Source organism: Hesperophylax consimilis, chromosome 27 (assembly GCF_061612785.1).
Source record: "Hesperophylax consimilis isolate HC1 chromosome 27, BYU_Hcon_1.0, whole genome shotgun sequence".
Taxonomy (NCBI): Eukaryota; Metazoa; Arthropoda; class Insecta; order Trichoptera; family Limnephilidae; genus Hesperophylax; species Hesperophylax consimilis.
In genome coordinates, this window is record NC_142862.1 from 3872455 (window position 1) to 3892867 (window position 20413).

Below are 20413 nucleotides of genomic sequence, written 5' to 3' on the forward strand. Positions count from 1 at the left end.
TTTGTAATGGTATCACTCAATTGCCAGGGCTTCTACCAGGGAGCAACTTGAAAAATGTAAATTACACAGGTCTGCAAATTGGCCTTTTTAATTTTTTTTCTAAATGGTAATGGTTGAATTATATGTATTTCGGTATGCTGAATTCGAGAATGCCATCCATTTCGACCCATCACGTAAGGATTTTCCGCAAAGTGGAAACTAAAATATAGGGAAAACCCGCCTTACACAACTTCTGTAGGGAATGTTCAAAAGAAAAAAAATCGTAAAATTATACAAATTTAAGTAATATTAAGTCTTAATATATTTTATTTACATTATATACAATTATAAATCTTTATAAAATCTGCTTTTTTTAGTTTGGAAGCTTCGTTTTGTGCTTTTTCGTTTGTGGGACGTTATATTTTCCCTATGCAGCATCCAGCAGTAGTCGCCCATCATATTTGTATCTCATCGACCTCGATACCTTCTCTCCATTTCCTTGATATCTTGGTGAAACCTCTCACCTTGCTCTTCACTAACTGCACCAACATTTTCCGGGAAGTAATCCAAATGGGAGTTCAAAAAATGGAGTTTTAAACTCATTGAGCATCCCAGATTTTTAAAATTGAACAACATATTTTCTACGATATTTTCCAATTCCGGATCCTTATGATTACCTAGAAACTTCGTAACTACATTTTTAAAAGAATTCCATGCTGACCTCTCAACATCTTTCATCACATTTTCAAAGTTGTTATCTTTCATCAGCTTACGAATGTCAGGACCAACAAAAACTCCCTCCTTCAGCTTTGCTTCAGACAGACCAGGAAACTTTCTTGAAAGGTACTCGTATTTAAATGTCTCGCCATCTTTTGGCAATGCCTTCACAAACTGCTTCATCATCCCAAGTTTGATATGGAGTGGTGGTAGAAGAACCTTTTTAGGATCAACCAAAGATTTAAAGTGCACGTTTTTCTCTCCGACCTTCAATGTTCTTTTCGGCCACACTTTCTGGTTCCAGTGTTTAGCTTTGGCACGACTATCCCATTCACAAAGAAAACACCAAAACGAAAAGATTTAACTTTACCTTTTGACCACATTTTAAGCCCTTCAACACACCCTGAACAAACTCCATGCGGGCCCCAAGATTTGTCCTGGTCCCCTATCTTCACACCAAAATACCCAAAATATACTTTTTTAATGAAATCAGTAATATTTAGTTGTTGTTTTTTCACTACAAATTCACCACAAATATAGCAAAAACTCTCAGAAGTATTTACACAACCTCTTGAAGTCATTTTTGAAACGCACGTTACGAAAGTTGGAACAGAAATAAATTAATGAAAGGGCATAGAAGGGAGTGGGCACCTTGGGAATTCCGGCATTCTCTCATAATACTTACTATGGAAAATCCCAATATATATAATTCAAAGCTGACTAATTTTATCGTCATGAGTTACTAAATGTTTTGTTTCAGTCTATAAAACTTAAAATTATCTTATAATAAGTTGTAAATAATAAAAAATATATATTTCGGCAATAAACCCCGTTTTGCGCCTTAAGATAGGCAATCCCACAGTATTTTGCGTTTTGCGGAAAAACCTTACGTGATGGAATTTTTTTGATAATTTTCCCGAATTCAGCAACTAAAAAAAAATGGGAATTACCTCTTATTTCAAAGAAAAAAAGAGTAGAGATTGTAGGAAGAATGTTGCAAAAAGCATTTAAAATGGAAAATGCATTGAGAAAAGCATTTAAAATGCAAAATGGTTTTTAGAAAAGCATTTAAAATGCAAAATGGAAAATACCCATTTTGCATTTTGCATTTCCATTTGAAATGGATTTATTTCAAATAAAGTACATCTCTGTATAATATGCATGTATTATATATATATAAACCTTCCGGAAGAAATTCTCTAAATGATAGTGAAAACCCTACCAAAATCCGTTGCGTAGTTTAGAAGAATTAAGCGCACAAACAGACAGACGCGGATAGCAACTTTGTTTCTTAGTATTTAGAGATTAGAGATCAGAGAGAAGACGAGAAACTACCATTTCAGTAACGGAAAATGAAAATTAATGTATTTTAAGATTTCGTTAAAAAATGGTAAAATGGACAAATATTCTTGCCATATTTTGACATAATAATATTAAAATACTTAGTTTTAGTTTTTACTTAGTTTTTTATTCAACCAAAACCAAGAACCTAAGAACCAATTTCAGGTTCTTGAAAAGAGTTACGAATTACGCGGGAATATTTCACATTACATACAAACTCACCCTTGCCACCGACAGCCGAAATTAGTATATTTTATTATTTTTTATTTTTCAGTGTAAACGGAACAGCTGCGGAGAACGCCGACTTGCTGGCCGAAGACGCCACAGCTTTCGGTCTCGGCAGTTTGGCCATAGCCTCTGCGCAGTTCGTGGCCGGAGTACTCAGCGTGCACTCTCTCAACTGGAGCGCCAATAAACAGGTAAACAACCCGTCAGCGATTTTTTTTATAAAATAACAGATGGCGCCACTTCCGTGTACAACAATTCTGAACTCTACAGTCATTAACATAATAATTTTTAGATTGACATCAAAAACTTGAAAATACGTCAGTAATCAACAAGTCTGTCTTTCTAAATACATCTATTTAAATTTAGTTTTCGTGAATGAACGAATGCAAATCTTGGTAATTAACCCACTTCCCGACTTCCAATCGAGCTGAAACTCGACAGATAGGCTCGTCGTCGATGACAATGCATTCTATCAACTTTTGGTGGCAATGACGCATTCACACGTCGACATACACGCGTTTCTCTGAAATGGGTGACATTACAACACTTAATAATCGAAATAAATGTCGGTCCTGCCCAATCGGTATCTGAGGAAGTTATTATCACGACTTCAGTCCCTGAGGAAGAAGTTTCAATCCTCAGTCAAACCATTTTTTTAAATACTAACTTAAATAATATTAATATGAATGGAGGTATTGTAGTAAAAAAAAGGTTGATTTTTTTCTTTTCTAATTTTGAAATTTAAGACTTAAAATGACCAGATCTGAATAACCGGGTACTTTCTAACCTTCCTCTCCCCCATCTCCTTTCCCTCAGCCATATAACATATCCCAGTATAATGGTGATGCCACAGTCTCTCTGACTCCATACAGAGACTGCTTACCAAATAAAAAAAATGTAATATAAAATTACATGGCATATTGGCGTGTTGAAATATGAAATAATAAACAAAAAATGATTATTTTTTTATAGCACATTTTACGATTTTCCGTCTGGATTCCGATCACACGTTCCGTCTGATTGTAAACAATAAAATTTTAATCAAATTTAATATTATAGTACAAGTAAAATCAGTGGCGTAGCTACAGCATTTGACCGGTCGGTGGCTGAGTTCACATCAATTCAATTCCTCGGCTGGCTAAGTCCTCCAATACAACTCAACCAACATTTTCCGCTTACTGTGGTGGTAGTAGGAGATTTTCAAATATTGTCAGGTTATTCATAACCCGGGAATGATTGTACTTCTTTAAAAAAATAAAAACCATAGTGGATTCGACCCTAAGGGAGGGTTTGACGAGAGAAGGGGTGGGATTAGCGATGGTGCAATTATTGTTATATTTTCCAAGAATGTAATCTATTTTCCCCTCTCTTTTCCTATAAAGGGGTGTTTCCTATAAGGGGTGAACTGATAGCAGATCTTTTTTTAAACTGCCAAATGTTTCAAGATTGTACGAATTGTGTAATTTATTAAACCCTGTTTTAATATTTAAACTGACTACACTTTCACACGCTTGCATTTATTTGATCGCCAACACCTTGTCAAACAAGAATTTACAATTTGGAATCACATTTTGTTAGCAGGTAAATATCCAGTCACTTTGTTTACCCAGCTATATGAATCTTGTCACTGCGTGCATACAATATAACCTATCTCTCATTTAGCACAAAGCAAAAATATTTATTTACACCTTTGGCGGCAAATACTCACCAGCATTTGTAATTTTTGACCGCTAATTTTTTTCACATAAGTAAATAAATTAAAATATTGTACTTACGTGAACTAAAGTCTTCATAGTGGGCGTTCAGAAGAAGATAAAGACAGTGTCAACGGGAGATATGTTAAAACGAATGTTAGAGGGAGCGCGCTAACATTTAAAAAAGGAATTAATAATAAAGCGTGACTTATTTAAAATACAGCAAATTTCTCTCGACAAATGTTTAAAGTAACACTGTGAATTGTTTCATATCTACAACATGTTAAATAACAGAACAAAATGTGTTTTTAATAATTTTCCGAGCATTTATAGAGGGAATTTCGCATTATCTTTTTTTCGGCTTGGCAAATGTATGGATATTATCTGAAAAAATAACATATATATTTTTGTAAGAGCAAACTTAGTGTTCAAGGAAAATATGTTATAAATAGGTAGAAATAAATAAATAAAGACAAAACAAAGCTGCTGACTGTAGGCCGAATGCAACATCAGATGAGAGTAGAGATGGCAGGAGTTCCACTAAAGAACACCAAGGAGTTTGTCTACCTTGTAATGTTTCACCTTTTTGGGTGTGAGAGTAATTTTATATATTTCTTTTTTTTTGTTTAAAACAAATAGAATTTTCTTCTCTCTTGGCTATGATCGATATTTGTTTTTCTTTTCTAAGGCTTTACATATGTGTTCGTAGGGTTGGAAAATTCTTCCCCTACAACACATAAGCCTCCATGAAAATTGGACCCTTAATTTCTTTGATAACTACAGAAAGCCACTTAAAGCTCTCTTGTACTATATATCTTTATAGACATATGTACTTAACTAATTAATACGTTATTTACGGCCTTGAACGCAAATATTTTCGTATTTATATTGTAATTAAATTCCATCAAACGTTGTGTTGGGTTTTTGTTTCTCGGTTTAGAAACCTAGTTATTTATGTATGTGTGGTATCCCTTGGTTCTTTTGAGATAGAGTGAGTTGAATCCATTACCGCTGTGTTTTAAAACCATTTTATAAACCTTATCTTCTAAGTCGCCTGCTCCCCCCCCACTAGCTACTCGATTCTACCTATCGTAGGGTAATGTGAATATAATAAAGTGTTAGATTTTATATATGTGATATACATACGATAAGTTTATGGTGTTAGTTGTCGGCGCCATCCATGTATATATTTTGGGAGGGGAAGGAGAGGAAAGGAAATGAATTTTTTTCAAGCTAAGATTGACTCCTCCTCTTACCAAACAAAACTGATGGATGATAATTTGAGCAAGGCGATCGATATCTGCGTGTCTGGATATCACAACCGGCCGGGTCTCCCCTTGTTCCAAATCGGCAACCTTCACGCCAGAATAAAGAAAACCAGGTCTCATCACCAATTTCAGAATTGCCCCAATCTCAAACACCTCCAGGAAAATCTACTTTACTGAGTGTAGAAGGGGAAAACCATGACATCCCTTGTCACGAATCTAGTCGCGAAAATGTGACACGCAAGGTCCTAAGTTACGTGCCACCTCCAGAAAACGTTGTAACTCCCTCGCCGTCGGGGATTTACATCCCTTTCTAGGTCAATACATAGATAACACACGACAATCTTGTCGACATTTTGCCTGCTTATTAACGATAGGTTGTGTGCCTACCCATTCAGCCAATTATCATGTGAGATATATGTAAGGTCTACTCGAAATGCCAAATTTGGGATGAGGACTGTCTGTATTTTAATATTTGGTTCCAGTATTTATTTTATGAGGTTACTAGCATCCTCGTGTATTAGGTATGGGTAACTTCTACTGAATACCTATCCTCTCAGGTAAGGTATAAACGGATAATTGGTTTGATTTTTTGCATTTAATTTAAAGAGGCTGCCTACCTCTCGAAAGATACCTGTTGAGAAAAGTTGTTCGGTTGGTAGTTTTATTTCGGAGATTACCATCTCCCTCTTTCGACTTTAGATTTGTTTTTGTGCATCCCAATTCGTAACTTAGAAAGTCAAATAATAGATGAAAAGTATTAAATTAGAAAGTCAAATAACAGAAGAAAAGTTTTCATTTTGTTCCGTCTGGTTGCATCCGATCGCTTTCAATTTGGGACGGCATACGCTAGCAAAACTTCCCCTTTGACTGACTGTACTCCGCGCCTCTCGGCCTATATATGAAAAGGTCGTTGACTCGTCTCTCGCTCACAGCTGATTGACAATGCGTCTAGCGTATCCCTTCTTATGGGAAGATTATTTGGGTTGCAGGCGTTGCAAACTCGGTTCCTGTACCTCGGTTGTATCCTATTATTAAAAGGGTCCTCTGAAATTTAATAAATAATATAAAAAAACTCACCCTGTTAGTCACCTCCAAATCCTCGTGTGAAACTTACCTGGTTACACTATATAGCTAAATCACTTTAATTTTCGACCTCCTCCCTACGCTTATAAAAGGGTAATTAAATATTCCTGTAAATAAAATTGTACCTCCCTAATCTGTTAGGATTCGAACCCACAGTTAATAATCTATTTGATTCTCTGGTTTTCGGTCTCCGTGGATAGAATGCCATCTCGCCAAATCAATAACTTAGCCCGATTAAACACTTCCTGCCTTTAAGTACATTCACTCTATTTTAAAACGCAATCAATATTTTTATTATTTTCATGTTTTTAAGACAAGCAATCTAGTTCGAACTGTATACGAAATCACGTTTAAATCAACACAACTTTATAACACAATCGCGATTGCACAACACCTGGCGCCCCTGAGGTGGGTTTTTACAAAACGGCGCTCTACAAATTATCCAATTATTATTATTGTCATTATTATTAATTGTTTTCCCACTGAGTCGAACCACTTTCACTTCACACAAACACCGGATCAATAATCTTTCACTTTAATTCAATATTCCGCAATATTCTCTAATACCATTTGAATTCAATAATTAACTGCAATTTCAAACAACACTTCTGATTTGTATCCCTTTCTCGGGGCTGTCAATCCACCCAAGTTCAAAACTCGACTCCCCGTCCCTGCGCCCTGTCCCGTGTGAATGTGTTTACTCCAGCCCTGTCTGTCAATAAAATCTCCCGTCGTTGTCTAAACAAAATTTTTTTTGAGCACGTTCGTTTCGTTTATTTTATGTGAGTGTCCAAAACATCACAGCCTCGGGAGCAAAATAACATGGGACGGTCGGTCTAAGAGCGAGGTCGACAGCCGTATACATCAGGCTAGGCTTGCATTCAATAAAAGGTCGAAAATAATAGAATCGAATAATATAGACCTAAAACTGAGAATACTCCTCATCAAGACCTATGTATGGAGTATCTTGATGTACGGCTGCGAAACATGGTGCCTATCCGAAAGAGATAAACGGAGACTAGAGGCTTTTGAGATGTGGTCCTATAGAAGACTGTAAGGAATTTCCTGGAGAGACCGTATTACAAATGAGGAGGTTCTCCAAAGAATCGAAGGATGAAGGCACCTGCTCAGGACCTTGTCCGAAAGGCGTGCAAGATGGATCGGCCATGTTATACGACAAGAAGGCCTCTTGCATGTCATAATAGAGGGTATGACCGAGGGGACCAACTCTAGGGGACGCCCACGCCGAGAGTACCTGGAGGACCTGCTGGTGGACGTGCGCTGCTCATCATATGCAGAAGTCAAAAGAGCCGCACAAGACAGGGAAGAATGGAAGAGGAGATTAGATAAAATTGCTGCAAACCAATCCCAGGATTGAAACCAGAGAGAGAGAGGTAGAAATTCGGAATTTTGGGTCTTAATTTTGAATGTTTCTTTCTCTCAGTATCGCCCTGGTGAGAGACCACATATTCAGAATCAAACAAGAGGAAGCTACAAGCCAAAAATGTGTATATTCTTGGTATTCCTTATACTGTAGGTAATAGGCATTAAAATCGCTTGACAAACGGAGTCTAGAAACGTTCGATTTCAAGCACAAAACTGGTTTTTATTTATTTTGTACATAATTTTATAAGAAAGCAAAAAATTTAATCAAGCGAAACTGTCACAGACAATCTTAGCTATAATACTATATTTTTAAAAAGTTGTTTCCTTTACGCGTTCATACATTTCTATTGAAAAAAAATATTTTTTAGTAGTTTTCATTTATATTTTTTATTGAGTAATTTATTATTTTGTTTGTATTCTACTCAAGCGAAACGATAGGAAAACCTTCAATTTATCTAAAGCATATTTTTTGGTAAACATAATGTACACGAATTCGCTATAAAGATTAATCAAAATAGTGATTTAGCATTAAGCTTCGCCTTAACTTTCATGCCATTATGCTTAACGGCTGTTCACAACTTGATCAAAAGCGGAAGCGGGCCGAGAATCGGGAGTTAACGTGAACCGTTCAACCTAATGTGACGGGAATTCAAACATCTCAACCTAATTTGAGTCAATTTTCGCTTCCAAGATTTGAATTCGTTAATTTTTTGTCACAAAAAAGTGAAATTAAAATAGATGTATTTAATACAATTAAACACAATTTGGGTAACCGCTCAGATAAAATATTATAAGTGAGAAAAAAATGTGTAAAACATCACGTCTTGTTAATGGTTCTTTTTGAGTTCCCATTTAATTTGGTTTTCAATTTATCCTGTTTTTATTTGTAACCTTGTTGTTTTTGTCCTCTGTGGTGAGGCATCACTAATTTGTAATTATTTATTGTCAAATAAAAGTCCTTGTAAGTTCAATTTCACTCTTTTTATACACACTTCCTCTATAGATTCAAGACAACTATAACTATTGGACTATATCAGTCGCAAATTTTTTTGCTAAAATTAATTGATTTTACAATTTATAGGTACTCTATAAATAGTTAACTACATGCATTTTATGAGTGTCTATACGTGAAGTTATAAACATCCAAAGAAATACAACATTGTAAACGCTACAAGTCAATGCTGTGACTTTCTATACAAGTACTTATCATGTACGTATATCATAAGATAAATATTAAAATATTGGCTCAATGAAATCAACCTTTTTTGTTCATTATAATATTTTGGTGAGTCTCTAAGGTCCATTTAAGGTCTTGACTCGTGTATAGTTGTTAGGCAACTTTTAAACAGGATTTTATCAATAATAATTTAATAGATACGGGCTAACGATCATTTAAGTAAACAAAATGGATGTAATATTGTAGGGTTTGCAGAAATTACCAAATAATGTAATAAATTATTATAAGCAATAATTAGTCACCTGAAATATCAATACAAATTAAAAATATCTCCCGAGTAAAAATAAATGCCGCTAACGGGAATTGAACCCGCATCTTCTGATGTTCGGTCAGGTGCTCTGGACCACTGAGCTACGTCGGCTTATTTCCAACACGCCAAATAACTCAATATGTACTAGTACTGCAATCAACAATTACTGCTAATTATATTTTTCACCTGTAAACAACCAACATTATTTGTGTAGGAAAGGTTTTGTTAGTGCTAAATTTCCCACTAGATGGCGTGAAGACATATTATATTTACATTTAGTACCTACTTACAACTTGGCTTTTTTCTTAGGTCAATATAAAAGTGCAAAATGGTTTTTTTATGTTAAGATGTCATATATTTTGTTTATTACGGTTATGAAATCTCTATATTATGCAAAAATTGTCCACTGAACCAAAAAAAAACAATTAATTTTATTTTTTTTCGATGTACATAGACCACAATTGTAAGATTCATACTGAAAACTTTCCATTTTGTACTTATTTTGGTAATATTTTATAAGATCACCGATATATTATAAGTAAGTACTTATGTAATATATTCTAAGTACTTACTATCATTTCCAAAAACACTAATAATAATATTTTTTTATTTTCTTTACATTTCAGATTGTCAGAATACGATATCTGTTTTTGAAGTCAGTTCTTCGCCAAGACATGTCCTGGTACGATACCCAATCTAACCTAAACTTCGCCAGCAAAATTACAGAGTAAGTTCTTTATTATATTGCGCATAAATAATCAACTTGGTAAACTTTAAGCTTATAAGCTTTTTTTAATCCCCTTCCCTTGAATCAGTGCTTAAAATGGCTTTAAACATGTTTGGTGACCAGATCCGAATAGCCAGGTACTTCCCAACCTTAATCTTACCCATCTCCTTCCCTCTCTCACTACTCTCAGCATCACAACATATTCCGATTGGGGATCCCATAGTCCCACTCCAGCTCCAGGGAGTTGGGACTCTCGTAATATATTTAAAAAAATACATGATTTTAAACATGGCAATATTAACAGTATTAATGTAAACATAAAGCAAGTATTTAATTCTGCCTACTGCAATAGAGCAAAAAATGATGTGCATTGTTGTGGAGTGTAGGGTTAGCATGCAAATGAATTACTAAATGTGTTTAAGTTATGTTTCGTTAACATCTCACTACGTAAACCAGTACATAAGTATTCAAGTATCATTAAAGATTATGATTGATTAATATAATATAATTATGTTGTACTATAACATGTATTTGCTCTAATTATATTTCATCAGACTGATAAAACAATTAATAATGTTACCTAATAATTCATAAAATGCATATTTCTAATGTCCACCTCCAGCTAATGATGCGCATATGTTATATTGATGTTTGCAATGAAAAGTTGTTATTTTGGTTTCAATATTCTAATGGGTTTTTTTTCTAAGCAACTTCTCAGAATATTAATTGATAACAAATATTTATTTTTGTCTGATACTCGGCTATGATCTTTTTTTCAAGAGGATTTTATGTTGTTTGTGAGGCGTAAATCAAATATGGGACCATTGTTAGATGATTTTGTCTAAGAAAATAATAATTTAAGGCGATGCCATACGTAGTTATGCAAAATCATGTGTTTTTGGTTTGAAAATTTGGTGGCCTAGAAATGTTTCAGATGCTTTAATTAAATACTGCAAGTAGAATACATCTTGGCCTTTGAAATAATCGAGTATTTTTTAGATAAGTCTTTTTATAAGCCCAGAAAAAAAAAATGTAAAAGGCATATGAAAACTGCTTTAAAGTTCAAAATCTTCTACTTACGAACCCATTTTCGGTTATGATTTTATTGTATAGTGGGGCAAACTAAGTTATTTATAAAATGATCGAAAATTTTTTTAATATTTTTGCCTGAACATCCACAAAATAAAATAAAAGGCACATTTTGACCATGTTTTTTTCTTGCATAAATCAAAACAGGCGGATGGTGTTAAGCGGAAATTTAAACCTTATCGCCATCTACGTAAGGGTTGTTATTGATAGCGGATCTGTGAATGTTTCTCTTCCCCTATTAATGTTGCCATCCAATTATGTTTGAATTCCAACAGTCATCTTTTAGTTGTACCCAGGGCTAGCCTTGAACCAAACGGGGCCTGGCACTAATATAAACCTCAAGGGCGCTGTTTTAGGTATTAGGCACTATCAGCGCCTTGACTCTTTGGCTCCTTGGTGCCTTGTCAAGTCGGAGCACGGAACGGACTGCTCCAATTGCACCTGTACAGGGACAGCCCTGGTTGTACTACATGATTTGCACATACCACAATCTCTGTGTGGAGATTGTGGCAGTAATGCAGTTTGCTATGAAATCATCCCATCTGATCTGTGAGCGAGCTCTGTTTCTCTTCCCATGTCAAAAAGACATCTGAAGATGTTGGATTTCCAACAGTTATCTGTTAGTTATACCAATATTTCGAGATTGTAGCAGTAATGCAGTATGGTTGAAAACATAATCCCATCTAATATGTGAACGAGCTCTGTTTCTCTTTACATATCAAGAAGGCATCGAATGATGTTTGAATTTCAACAGTTATCGCTAAGTGCCCAGCATAGTTCCACTTGAGTGTGAACAATAAAGTTGGATACCCTTTTCTTGCTTCTTATACACTCATTAGTATTTCTATCTCGCAAGGGCATAGCTAGCCTGGATCCATGAGTAACTTAAAGTCCACATTTGCGATATAGGTAGGTAACGGCAGTATGCATTTATCGAATACATTTTCGGAGGTGTTGATTTGTCCATAGACAATTCTATATAGTCTTTCCATTATACGGCATAGGTTATAAAAACAGAAACGTTATGATTGAAGTGTGTAAATAAATCAGAAACAAGTTTGCAATTTAACCAATGATCCCATGAAATAATAATAATATTGTAGGATTTTTAAGCTGAAACTAATCAAAAAACATTGTCCATTTTAAAGACAATCAGAAATTTACCTTTCAAATAAACACTGTTAGTAAACTTGAAAGAAAAAATACACAATCAGTTCTAATTTTGAAAATCACACTTAAATTCAAAGCAAATTAGAGTTGAACTGGAGTTACACACAGTCATAATCGATAATAATATTTAACTGTGTGTATATTTTGTAATGGATCACTGATATAAAATATTAATATTACACTGAAACTAATAAAACGATATTTGTATTACAGTGATCTCAACAAACTAAACGACGGTATGGGAGAGAAAATCGGAATGTTCTGCTACCTGATCTTCTCCTTCATCTTCTCCGTAGCCGTGGCCTTCATCTACGGCTGGAAGCTGACTCTGGTGGTCATGACCTCCACTCCGGTGATCATCATCAGTGCTGCCCTTGTCGCCAAGGTAACAAAACTGTGGTATAATAAAGTTGTCAGTTTAACTTCTGCAGTGTTAGAGTGAGACGGCAACAGTCAAAGGCTTATATACAGTAATGCCAGCTTGCTCGATCTCTTCCAAACCCCATTAAAGGAAAACAATTTCACACTGGCCTATGTCATCTTATATACTGTGTGGTTCTTTTTAAGGAAAGGAAGGCGATGAACTTCTGGGAAGGAAAAATATATGAGGGATGGGTAGGAATATGGAGATCAGTGTATCCAGGGGTTACGGACATATGAATCTATCCCCCCCATGCGGTGCAAAGCGATGAGTCGAGGGAGTTCAGTCAAAGAGATTAAAAGGCCAAACTGTAGTAATAAATGTATAATTTTTCTGTCCATTTAGGCCCAGTCATCGCTGACGGTGAACGAATTAAACAGCTACAGCTTTGCGGGCAGCGCAGCAGAAGAAGTGTTGAGCGCTATCAGAACTGTGATTGCCTTTGGAGGGGAACAAAAAGAAATTCAACGGTAAGACATTTTGAATATACTTTTGTTCTATACACCGAACACTAACTTGCTTGTTCTGAACAGTTAATATGACATTTTTCTTATACATCAACCTCTCTTATCAACCAGGTAGGGAAAAACAAAAATCTTCTGCATCATCCACGGTCATACATCTTATACGATAGATAAGTGTTAGTTTTGCTTTCCAATATCTGTCAGTCGATATAGTAAATATATTTGTCGTCTTGGGTCAAAATATGATAAGTGTGAAAACATTTTGTGGTAAGTAGGTACTATTTATTTCTTTTCATCAGATTTGGGTCTTATTTCAATTGACATATCTAACAGTGATAACTCTGTAATCCTTTATAAGGAAATAGTTCACCAAACCAAACCAGCCAGTGACACTTGATATCTTTTAATTTATTGGGTTTTTTCCCCTTATAATTTTTGACAAAGACATAGATTTATAGTATGGACTGACAGATCAACCAGGAAGCGATAAAACTGATGGGCGTATAATGATTCCCTGTTGCAGAATTATTGGAATTACAACCATTTTTATTTAATGATGGAATAATTAAGTAATAGTTATAATTATATCATAATAAAACGCATTCTCATAGGTACTTATCGTTTAATAGTCTGAAGAGTGATTTATCTAAAACATGCTTGCACAGAGGTGGACTGCCAACCAGAAAACAAAGGAAATTATTTTAAACAGTCAACTTTAGCTTCCCACACTTAGGTACTTAGTAAAACTTATCTCAGCTTGGATTTTTTTTTGGCATTTTCCATTCCATATAACTCAACCTAAGCTATTGTTGAAATCTTCTGCTTTATTTTGAGATTAGGTTCCAGTTGTTCGACCAATTTTCAGATTTAATGTAGTCAGTCACAAATTGACAATCAGCTCTTTTTTTTAATATTTTGAAATTCGGTGTTCTTGTTAACTGTCGATTTTCGGAATGTCAGCGTTTAGTTAATTTTTTATAACTTTTATGCTTGATGGCTTAATCAACGGCTGAACAAACAATCCAACATAAAATTTGACAAACCGCTCTCGGGCAGAGAATCGACGGTTATCAGGAACCCTTCAAATGTCAAAATATTCATAATGTCGCAAATTGCGACGATACCAAATGTGACATCAAACAACTGGCCATAAGTCTTTATCCCATCAAATCAGTCTGCCTCTGACCCTTAATTAAATTATGAAGAATAATTAATTGCGGAAAATTGTCAACATGTTTATTGCCTTGTCCAATCGTTCAATTATCACTTACAAATCACTTTAGAATAATCTTGAACTTGAGACTTCCTTTTTATGGTAGATATGTACTGAATTGAAGTGTCTTTTTCATTATAATACAAAACCTACATAACAACAAAAACATTCAAGAAAACATTTTTTCACTTTGCAATATCTCATTATCTGTGTGTGATCAAAAGCATGGTGTCGGTAACATTACACTGGCAACAGTACAAAGTACTTATTTACAATATCAGTTATATATAATTATGGTTAGTTTGATTAAAATAACACTTAATGTCTTTATCTCAAGTTTATTATCTTAATATTACATTGATATTTCATAATTTCCACACCACATTTCGCAAACTTTCGATTGATCTCAAATTCTCAAATCTTTTTTTAACGGTTTACATGTAGTTTCCGTGAGCAGTGCTATCTCCCATTTTACCTCAATCCTTTAACAGTAATCCGGTCCCTTTAATGAAGTTCACCAGGGTTGTCATTGGATATGTGGCTATGTCTTCTGGTTCTACAGTGTGTCTTCCCAGGTATCTGATCCTTGTTCCCAACAGAGCAGGACATTGGCATTTTCTAACCTTACTTTCCTATTTGATTAGGTTTCCCACTGGGCGCTTTTATAATTTCTTCGTTTACCGCATAAATAAAACAAAAAAAGTATGTTCTTTATTGCATTAATATTGCAGCTCTTTCTTACACCCCAAATAATAGTGTGTAAGAAAGAGCTGAAAATAAGACAAATAATGTATGTATATCTGCTTCCCTCTCTGTCACTCGTATTAAAGAAATGAAACACCGTTGCCATTGCCGTTGCCGTGCCGTTGCCATGGTAATTATAAAAGCGCTCATTTATCTCCGCTCCGTCTATTCGCGTACAATTTGCATCAACTTATTATTTGCTCATCAAATAATTTGCTGATATCCTTAAAATTTCGATCCGAAGGTGATTCAAAAGAAAATCATCCAAATTCACTAACACGGGGCTGAAGAACGATTTTCATTTCACTTCGTCGTATTAATGATTTATTTCATCAGGTTCTCCGATCGTCTAGAGCCAGCCAACAAGGCTGCCGTGCAGAGAGGTCTGGCCACCGGTCTGGGTGGTGGCATCATGTGGCTGATCATGTACTGCTCCTTCGCGCTGGCTTTCTGGTACGGAGTCAAGCTGATTCAGGCAGATGAGCATCTTCCACTCGAGGAGAGAGACTACACTTCTGGTATTCTGGTTATCGTAAGTTGATCATCTTAATCAAAGACATTAAAATATTCTACATCATAGTACTTACCTACTTTTAAATTGAAGATGACATCATCCATCGGTATTAAACTAAAAGTCATACATGATGCATTTCTAACTAAAGCTAGTAATTATTTACTAGAAGCATTTAATCCAAGATGGCCGTTTTGATGACAATTTTCTTTGTGTTGATATTATGACTAATTTTGAAGATATTCCAGATATTCCATAATAATATACTATTTTGTATAGTATCTACACACTTATTTCATCTAGTGAAAAATACTTTTAGTGTAGGAATACTATATAGGTATAAAAAGGCAATAGCTGTACCGAATAACGAGATATTGCAAAATGAATAAAAGATTTTATAACTTGGTTTCACTTATTGATTTGTGATCAAACTGGTACATATTAAACTTGCTGATTTTGTTGCTAGCAACAGAAGTTTTAAATTACATTGATAACGAGATCTGAATACGCAAGATCAATGCAAACTTAAAATGAACCTTCTGAGTCAGCAATATGCAATTGCGCATTGTATTCATTGTTGCATCACAGGTTTAAAAATACATTAGAAATAAGTGTTATTAATTATTTCTCCAGGTGCTCTGGGGCATAGTTGGTGGGGCTCAAAACCTGGGTCTCTGCAGTCCACACACAGAGGCCTTCGCCGCAGCTCGCGGTGCCGCCCAGTCCGTGTTCGAGATCATCGCCCGTCAGCCCGCCATCGATTCCATGGCTGAAGATGGTGACAAACCCGAGAAGGTGACCGGAGACATGAAACTGACTGATGTACACTTTAAATATCCATCAAGACCTGATGTTAAGGTGAGTTTCATCTAAAAAAAGTTACCGTAATTGCTATAATGTTAAGATACTCTCAGTATCTCCATGGTTAGATGCCAATATTTAGGGCCGAAAATTGAGTGGCTAAGTATAAAAAACATAATAACTTACCAAGTTTCAACCATTTAACAACCAAAATTTGGTTCTTTGAAAAAAAATATTGTTCCATTTATTCTCTTCGTCTCCTATTTATTATCCTGAAATCACGCATTAAATATTTTCCACAACACATTTATTTTTAACCTAAAAACAATCTTAAACCTTTTTTCTAACCCCGCTTTTTCCTGAAGTTTTTCTGGATTGTATTTTTCTGCCAATAATCCATTTGAATCAAATATTCACTATTGTTTATTTAACATAAAAAATGGAACATCATTCAAATAAAATTCAAGATAGTACCTACCACAAATTTATTCAACAATTTTTTTTTTCTTTCTCAGGTTTTATCAGGTCTTACCCTGGAGATTGGCGCTGGAGAGACAGTGGCTCTGGTTGGAAGCTCCGGCTGCGGAAAGTCAACTGTTCTTCAACTGCTGCAGAGAATGTACGACCCCATGTCTGGAAAGGTGGAACTCGATGGAAGGAGGCTACCAGAACTGAACGTCGGATGGCTGCGATCTCATATGGGTTAGTGTTGCTATCATTAAAAAAATATATATTCCAATGCCTTTGTTACCTTTTAAAAAATTTCTGCTGAGAGTTCTGTTACAACCTCCCTTTCGGATATAGGTGCCATTTTAAAAAATTTCTGCTGAGAGTTCTGTTACAACCTCCCTTTCGGATATAGGTGCCATTTGTAAAAAAGTGGAAGAAATTATAGCAGAGCTATCAGTACGCCTCTAAAAATTATTTAATCAAAGTTGTAAAAAAGAGTAGCTATACTAATTAACCAAGAACACACCGTGAAATTGGTCTCGATCTACAATTTGATGCTTGTGCTTCAGGTGTGGTTGGACAGGAGCCCGTTCTGTTCAGTGGAACAATCAGAGATAACATAGAGCAAGGCAAGCCTGGCTGCACAGATAAGGAGATAGTCAACGCAGCCATTGCCGCCAACTGTCACGATTTCATCACCAAACTGCCATTGGTAAGTTAACATTATCTATTAGCAGTGTCGATTCATTATAACTAGATCCGGAGTCATTTTAAAAATTAACACCTAAAATTCTGCCTCTTTGACTACCTTTATAAAAACAAAGCAATTTGCTAAAACATTCGCTGCTAACCGCTTAACTTAACATAGCCCATAAAAGACAATCCAAAGCATTTTGAGTGCCTTGGTGGACGGTTCAAATCCTAAACTAGTCAGGAAACTACTGAGTGAGGATATAAACCCATTGAGGGAGCCAGCAGGACTATTAATAGATCTCCAAATCAATAATAGTGCAACAAAACCTAACCTCAAAAATTAATGTTCCAGGGCTACAACACAATGATCGGAGAACGTGGAGCACAATTGTCTGGCGGACAGAAGCAGAGGATAGCTATTGCGAGGTCTCTTGTGCGAGATCCCCGAGTGCTGCTGTTGGATGAGGCCACCTCCGCCCTGGATGCCCAGGGAGAGCGCAAGGTACAGGATGCCCTCGACAGGGCCAGCCATGGAAGAACAACTGTCATGGTGACTCATAGGTAAATTGCATTGAAAAATTATTAATTCTATCTATATTCTTTGAAACACTTATTAGTGCCTATATTTTATTATTCTTCTCTGTAAGTTTGATTGTGTTGTAGTTACATTAATATTGAAAATGTAAATTATGCCATCTGTTGGCCACTATAGGTTCTTCAAGATACTTAAAGGTTTTATGGCAACATTAGACCTGTTATTTATCCACAACAAAAACAATTTTGTAGGTAGGCACACAAAATATAATTGTTTTGGGAGAATAATTATATAAGCATAATAATATGTGAAACTCTCAAGAAGTTTTCCAAGAGACTAAAAAGTGGAAACATCTTTAGTGAGTGTCACTGTATATGTAATATATTTCCATTATATACAAACACAATTTTATTTTGCATTTGTCCATTATTGTCGTCCATTTTCGGTGGTCCATTATTGGTTACTACCAGTCCATTGCAGGCCTAATCTCTCCTCGCACAGCTTCTGCCCTTATTTTATTCAACACAGTTTGGAGCAACCAAATGGAAGATTTCCCTGAATAAATTACCGGTAGAATTTTGTTAAGTTATCATTCTGAGCACATGTCTAAGCCATTTTTTCTGGAATTACTAAATAAAATAAATAATAAATGAAATAATAGAGTTTACATAGCCAGCAGAACGCAATAAGTACCTATATAATTGATCAGTTCTGATTTAAATTTATGACTTAATTTCCAGATTAGCAACAGTAACCAACGCCTCCCGCATAGTCTACATCGACCAGGGCCGCGTCGTGGAGCAGGGCTCACATGAGGAACTCCTTGCGCTACAGGGCTTCTATTGGCGCCTGGTTCAGGCCGACCTTGAGCACCAGCAGAGTGGGCAGGGGGCGCAGGTGCCGCTCGATGAAGAGGATGAGGATCTGGCTCCGGGAGAAGCCGTGCAAACACATTTACAGAGGGTGCTGAGTATTAAAGGTAAGATAATTTTCTTTATTTATCATTTTTTGTTAGTTTGGTTGTCAGGTTCTTCGTAGCTAAAAACAATGTATTGCTCGATGGCACCCCAGTGAGAGCTAGAATATTTATGATTCTTTAATTTGAATTAATGTCAATGATAATAATAAATCCTCAGGATCCAATAAAAGATTAAAAGAATTTGGCATTCTCAGACTATAAAAATATTACCATTTGTTATTTCGGCTACTGGCATTATACCTAACTCTCTCATTCAAAATTTAGGCGTATTAGATCTGTCAAAGGATTTATATATAAAAATGCAAAAATCAGTCATTTTAAATGCATGTAGGATTACGAAAGATTTTTTAAATATTCATATTGAGGGATCAGTAGGATTTATAGGTCCAGTTAGGAGTTCTACCGAGCCGAACCCTCTGGTATAAAAATATCTGGAGTCAGAATTATTTTCCCATTTGATCTCTGGTGAGTTGACATGTTGTTCTTGTATTGTTTTGTATTTATTATGCTTGTATAATGCACTTGCATAGTGTGGATTGACTAGGTGATCATTTGTGGAAAAGTGTGTGGAAAGGTTTAGTTTTTCCTGTGGGGAAGATTTAACCCGGACATTTAGTTGGAAAAATATTTGGCAGATTTCTGTAGTGCCATTTTTGTGAAAAATCACCCCAAGGGCGCTGTACAAATATATGTATTTAAAAATAGATATAGCTGGCTTACAACTAGGATTCATAATAACCAGTGACTTACATCAAAGACTTATATCTAGTAACTTACGACCAAGGCATAAGCCAACTGTTATAAAACAACTGACTTAAAACTAGCGACTTACATCTAAGACTTAAATCTAGTGACTTAAGCTCACAACTGTGGTCAGAGATAGCTTTTGGACGATTCCAACAAAACCTCACAGTTTTTAGCTTCTGCCTCTTATTTGGTTTGATATATTATATCCCTGGGTAGGTTTCAACCTCTCCCACAAATGTTCTCTACTGACTCTTGTCTTCAAACTTTTCCAACCACCAGCAATTGAACAATAATTCCTCCAAACACACTCAACACATCATTTTCACAGTATGGTCACAGTCAATGTGCTTATATTATGCACAAATAGGGACTAAATTAGTAACGTAGGTAAACCTAACCGTAAAATTTATTGTTTCAGAATCTTCCTCATCCCCCGAGAAGATCGGTCGCATGAGCCGAGAAAGTTTACGACGCGCACACAAGAGGGCCAGCATCAGTTCCGTGGCCAGTTTCAGTCGCACCCAGCGAGCACTATCGGTTGAAGAAGATGTGTTGCAGGAAGACGAGACGGAAACCGAGGTACGGACACCCAAAATCATACTTATCTTATTGTATTTATTTTAGAAAAAAGCTATTTACTCTCAGGGCCAGTTGCTTTACAGAAAATTAACAATTCATCAAATTTC

General features: G+C 35.6%; 1 protein-coding gene across 5 annotated transcripts in view; it reads left to right on the forward strand.

Annotated features, from left to right (window-relative positions):
* The window catches only part of LOC149410487 (multidrug resistance protein homolog 49-like), a 195297-nt gene that overhangs the window by 165484 nt on the left and 9400 nt on the right, over window positions 1–20413 (forward strand). For all 5 annotated transcript variants that reach the window (XM_089648134.1, XM_089648136.1, XM_089648135.1 and 2 more), the window contains 11 exons: window positions 2312–2456; window positions 9810–9910; window positions 12383–12554; window positions 12936–13060; window positions 15348–15543; window positions 16156–16380; window positions 16839–17025; window positions 17343–17485; window positions 17819–18027; window positions 18742–18980; window positions 20146–20306. In XM_089648134.1, the coding sequence (XP_089504260.1) occupies window positions 2312–2456; window positions 9810–9910; window positions 12383–12554; window positions 12936–13060; window positions 15348–15543; window positions 16156–16380; window positions 16839–17025; window positions 17343–17485; window positions 17819–18027; window positions 18742–18980; window positions 20146–20306 (1903 nt within the window). The remainder of the gene's footprint in view (window positions 1–2311; window positions 2457–9809; window positions 9911–12382; window positions 12555–12935; window positions 13061–15347; window positions 15544–16155; window positions 16381–16838; window positions 17026–17342; window positions 17486–17818; window positions 18028–18741; window positions 18981–20145; window positions 20307–20413) is intronic.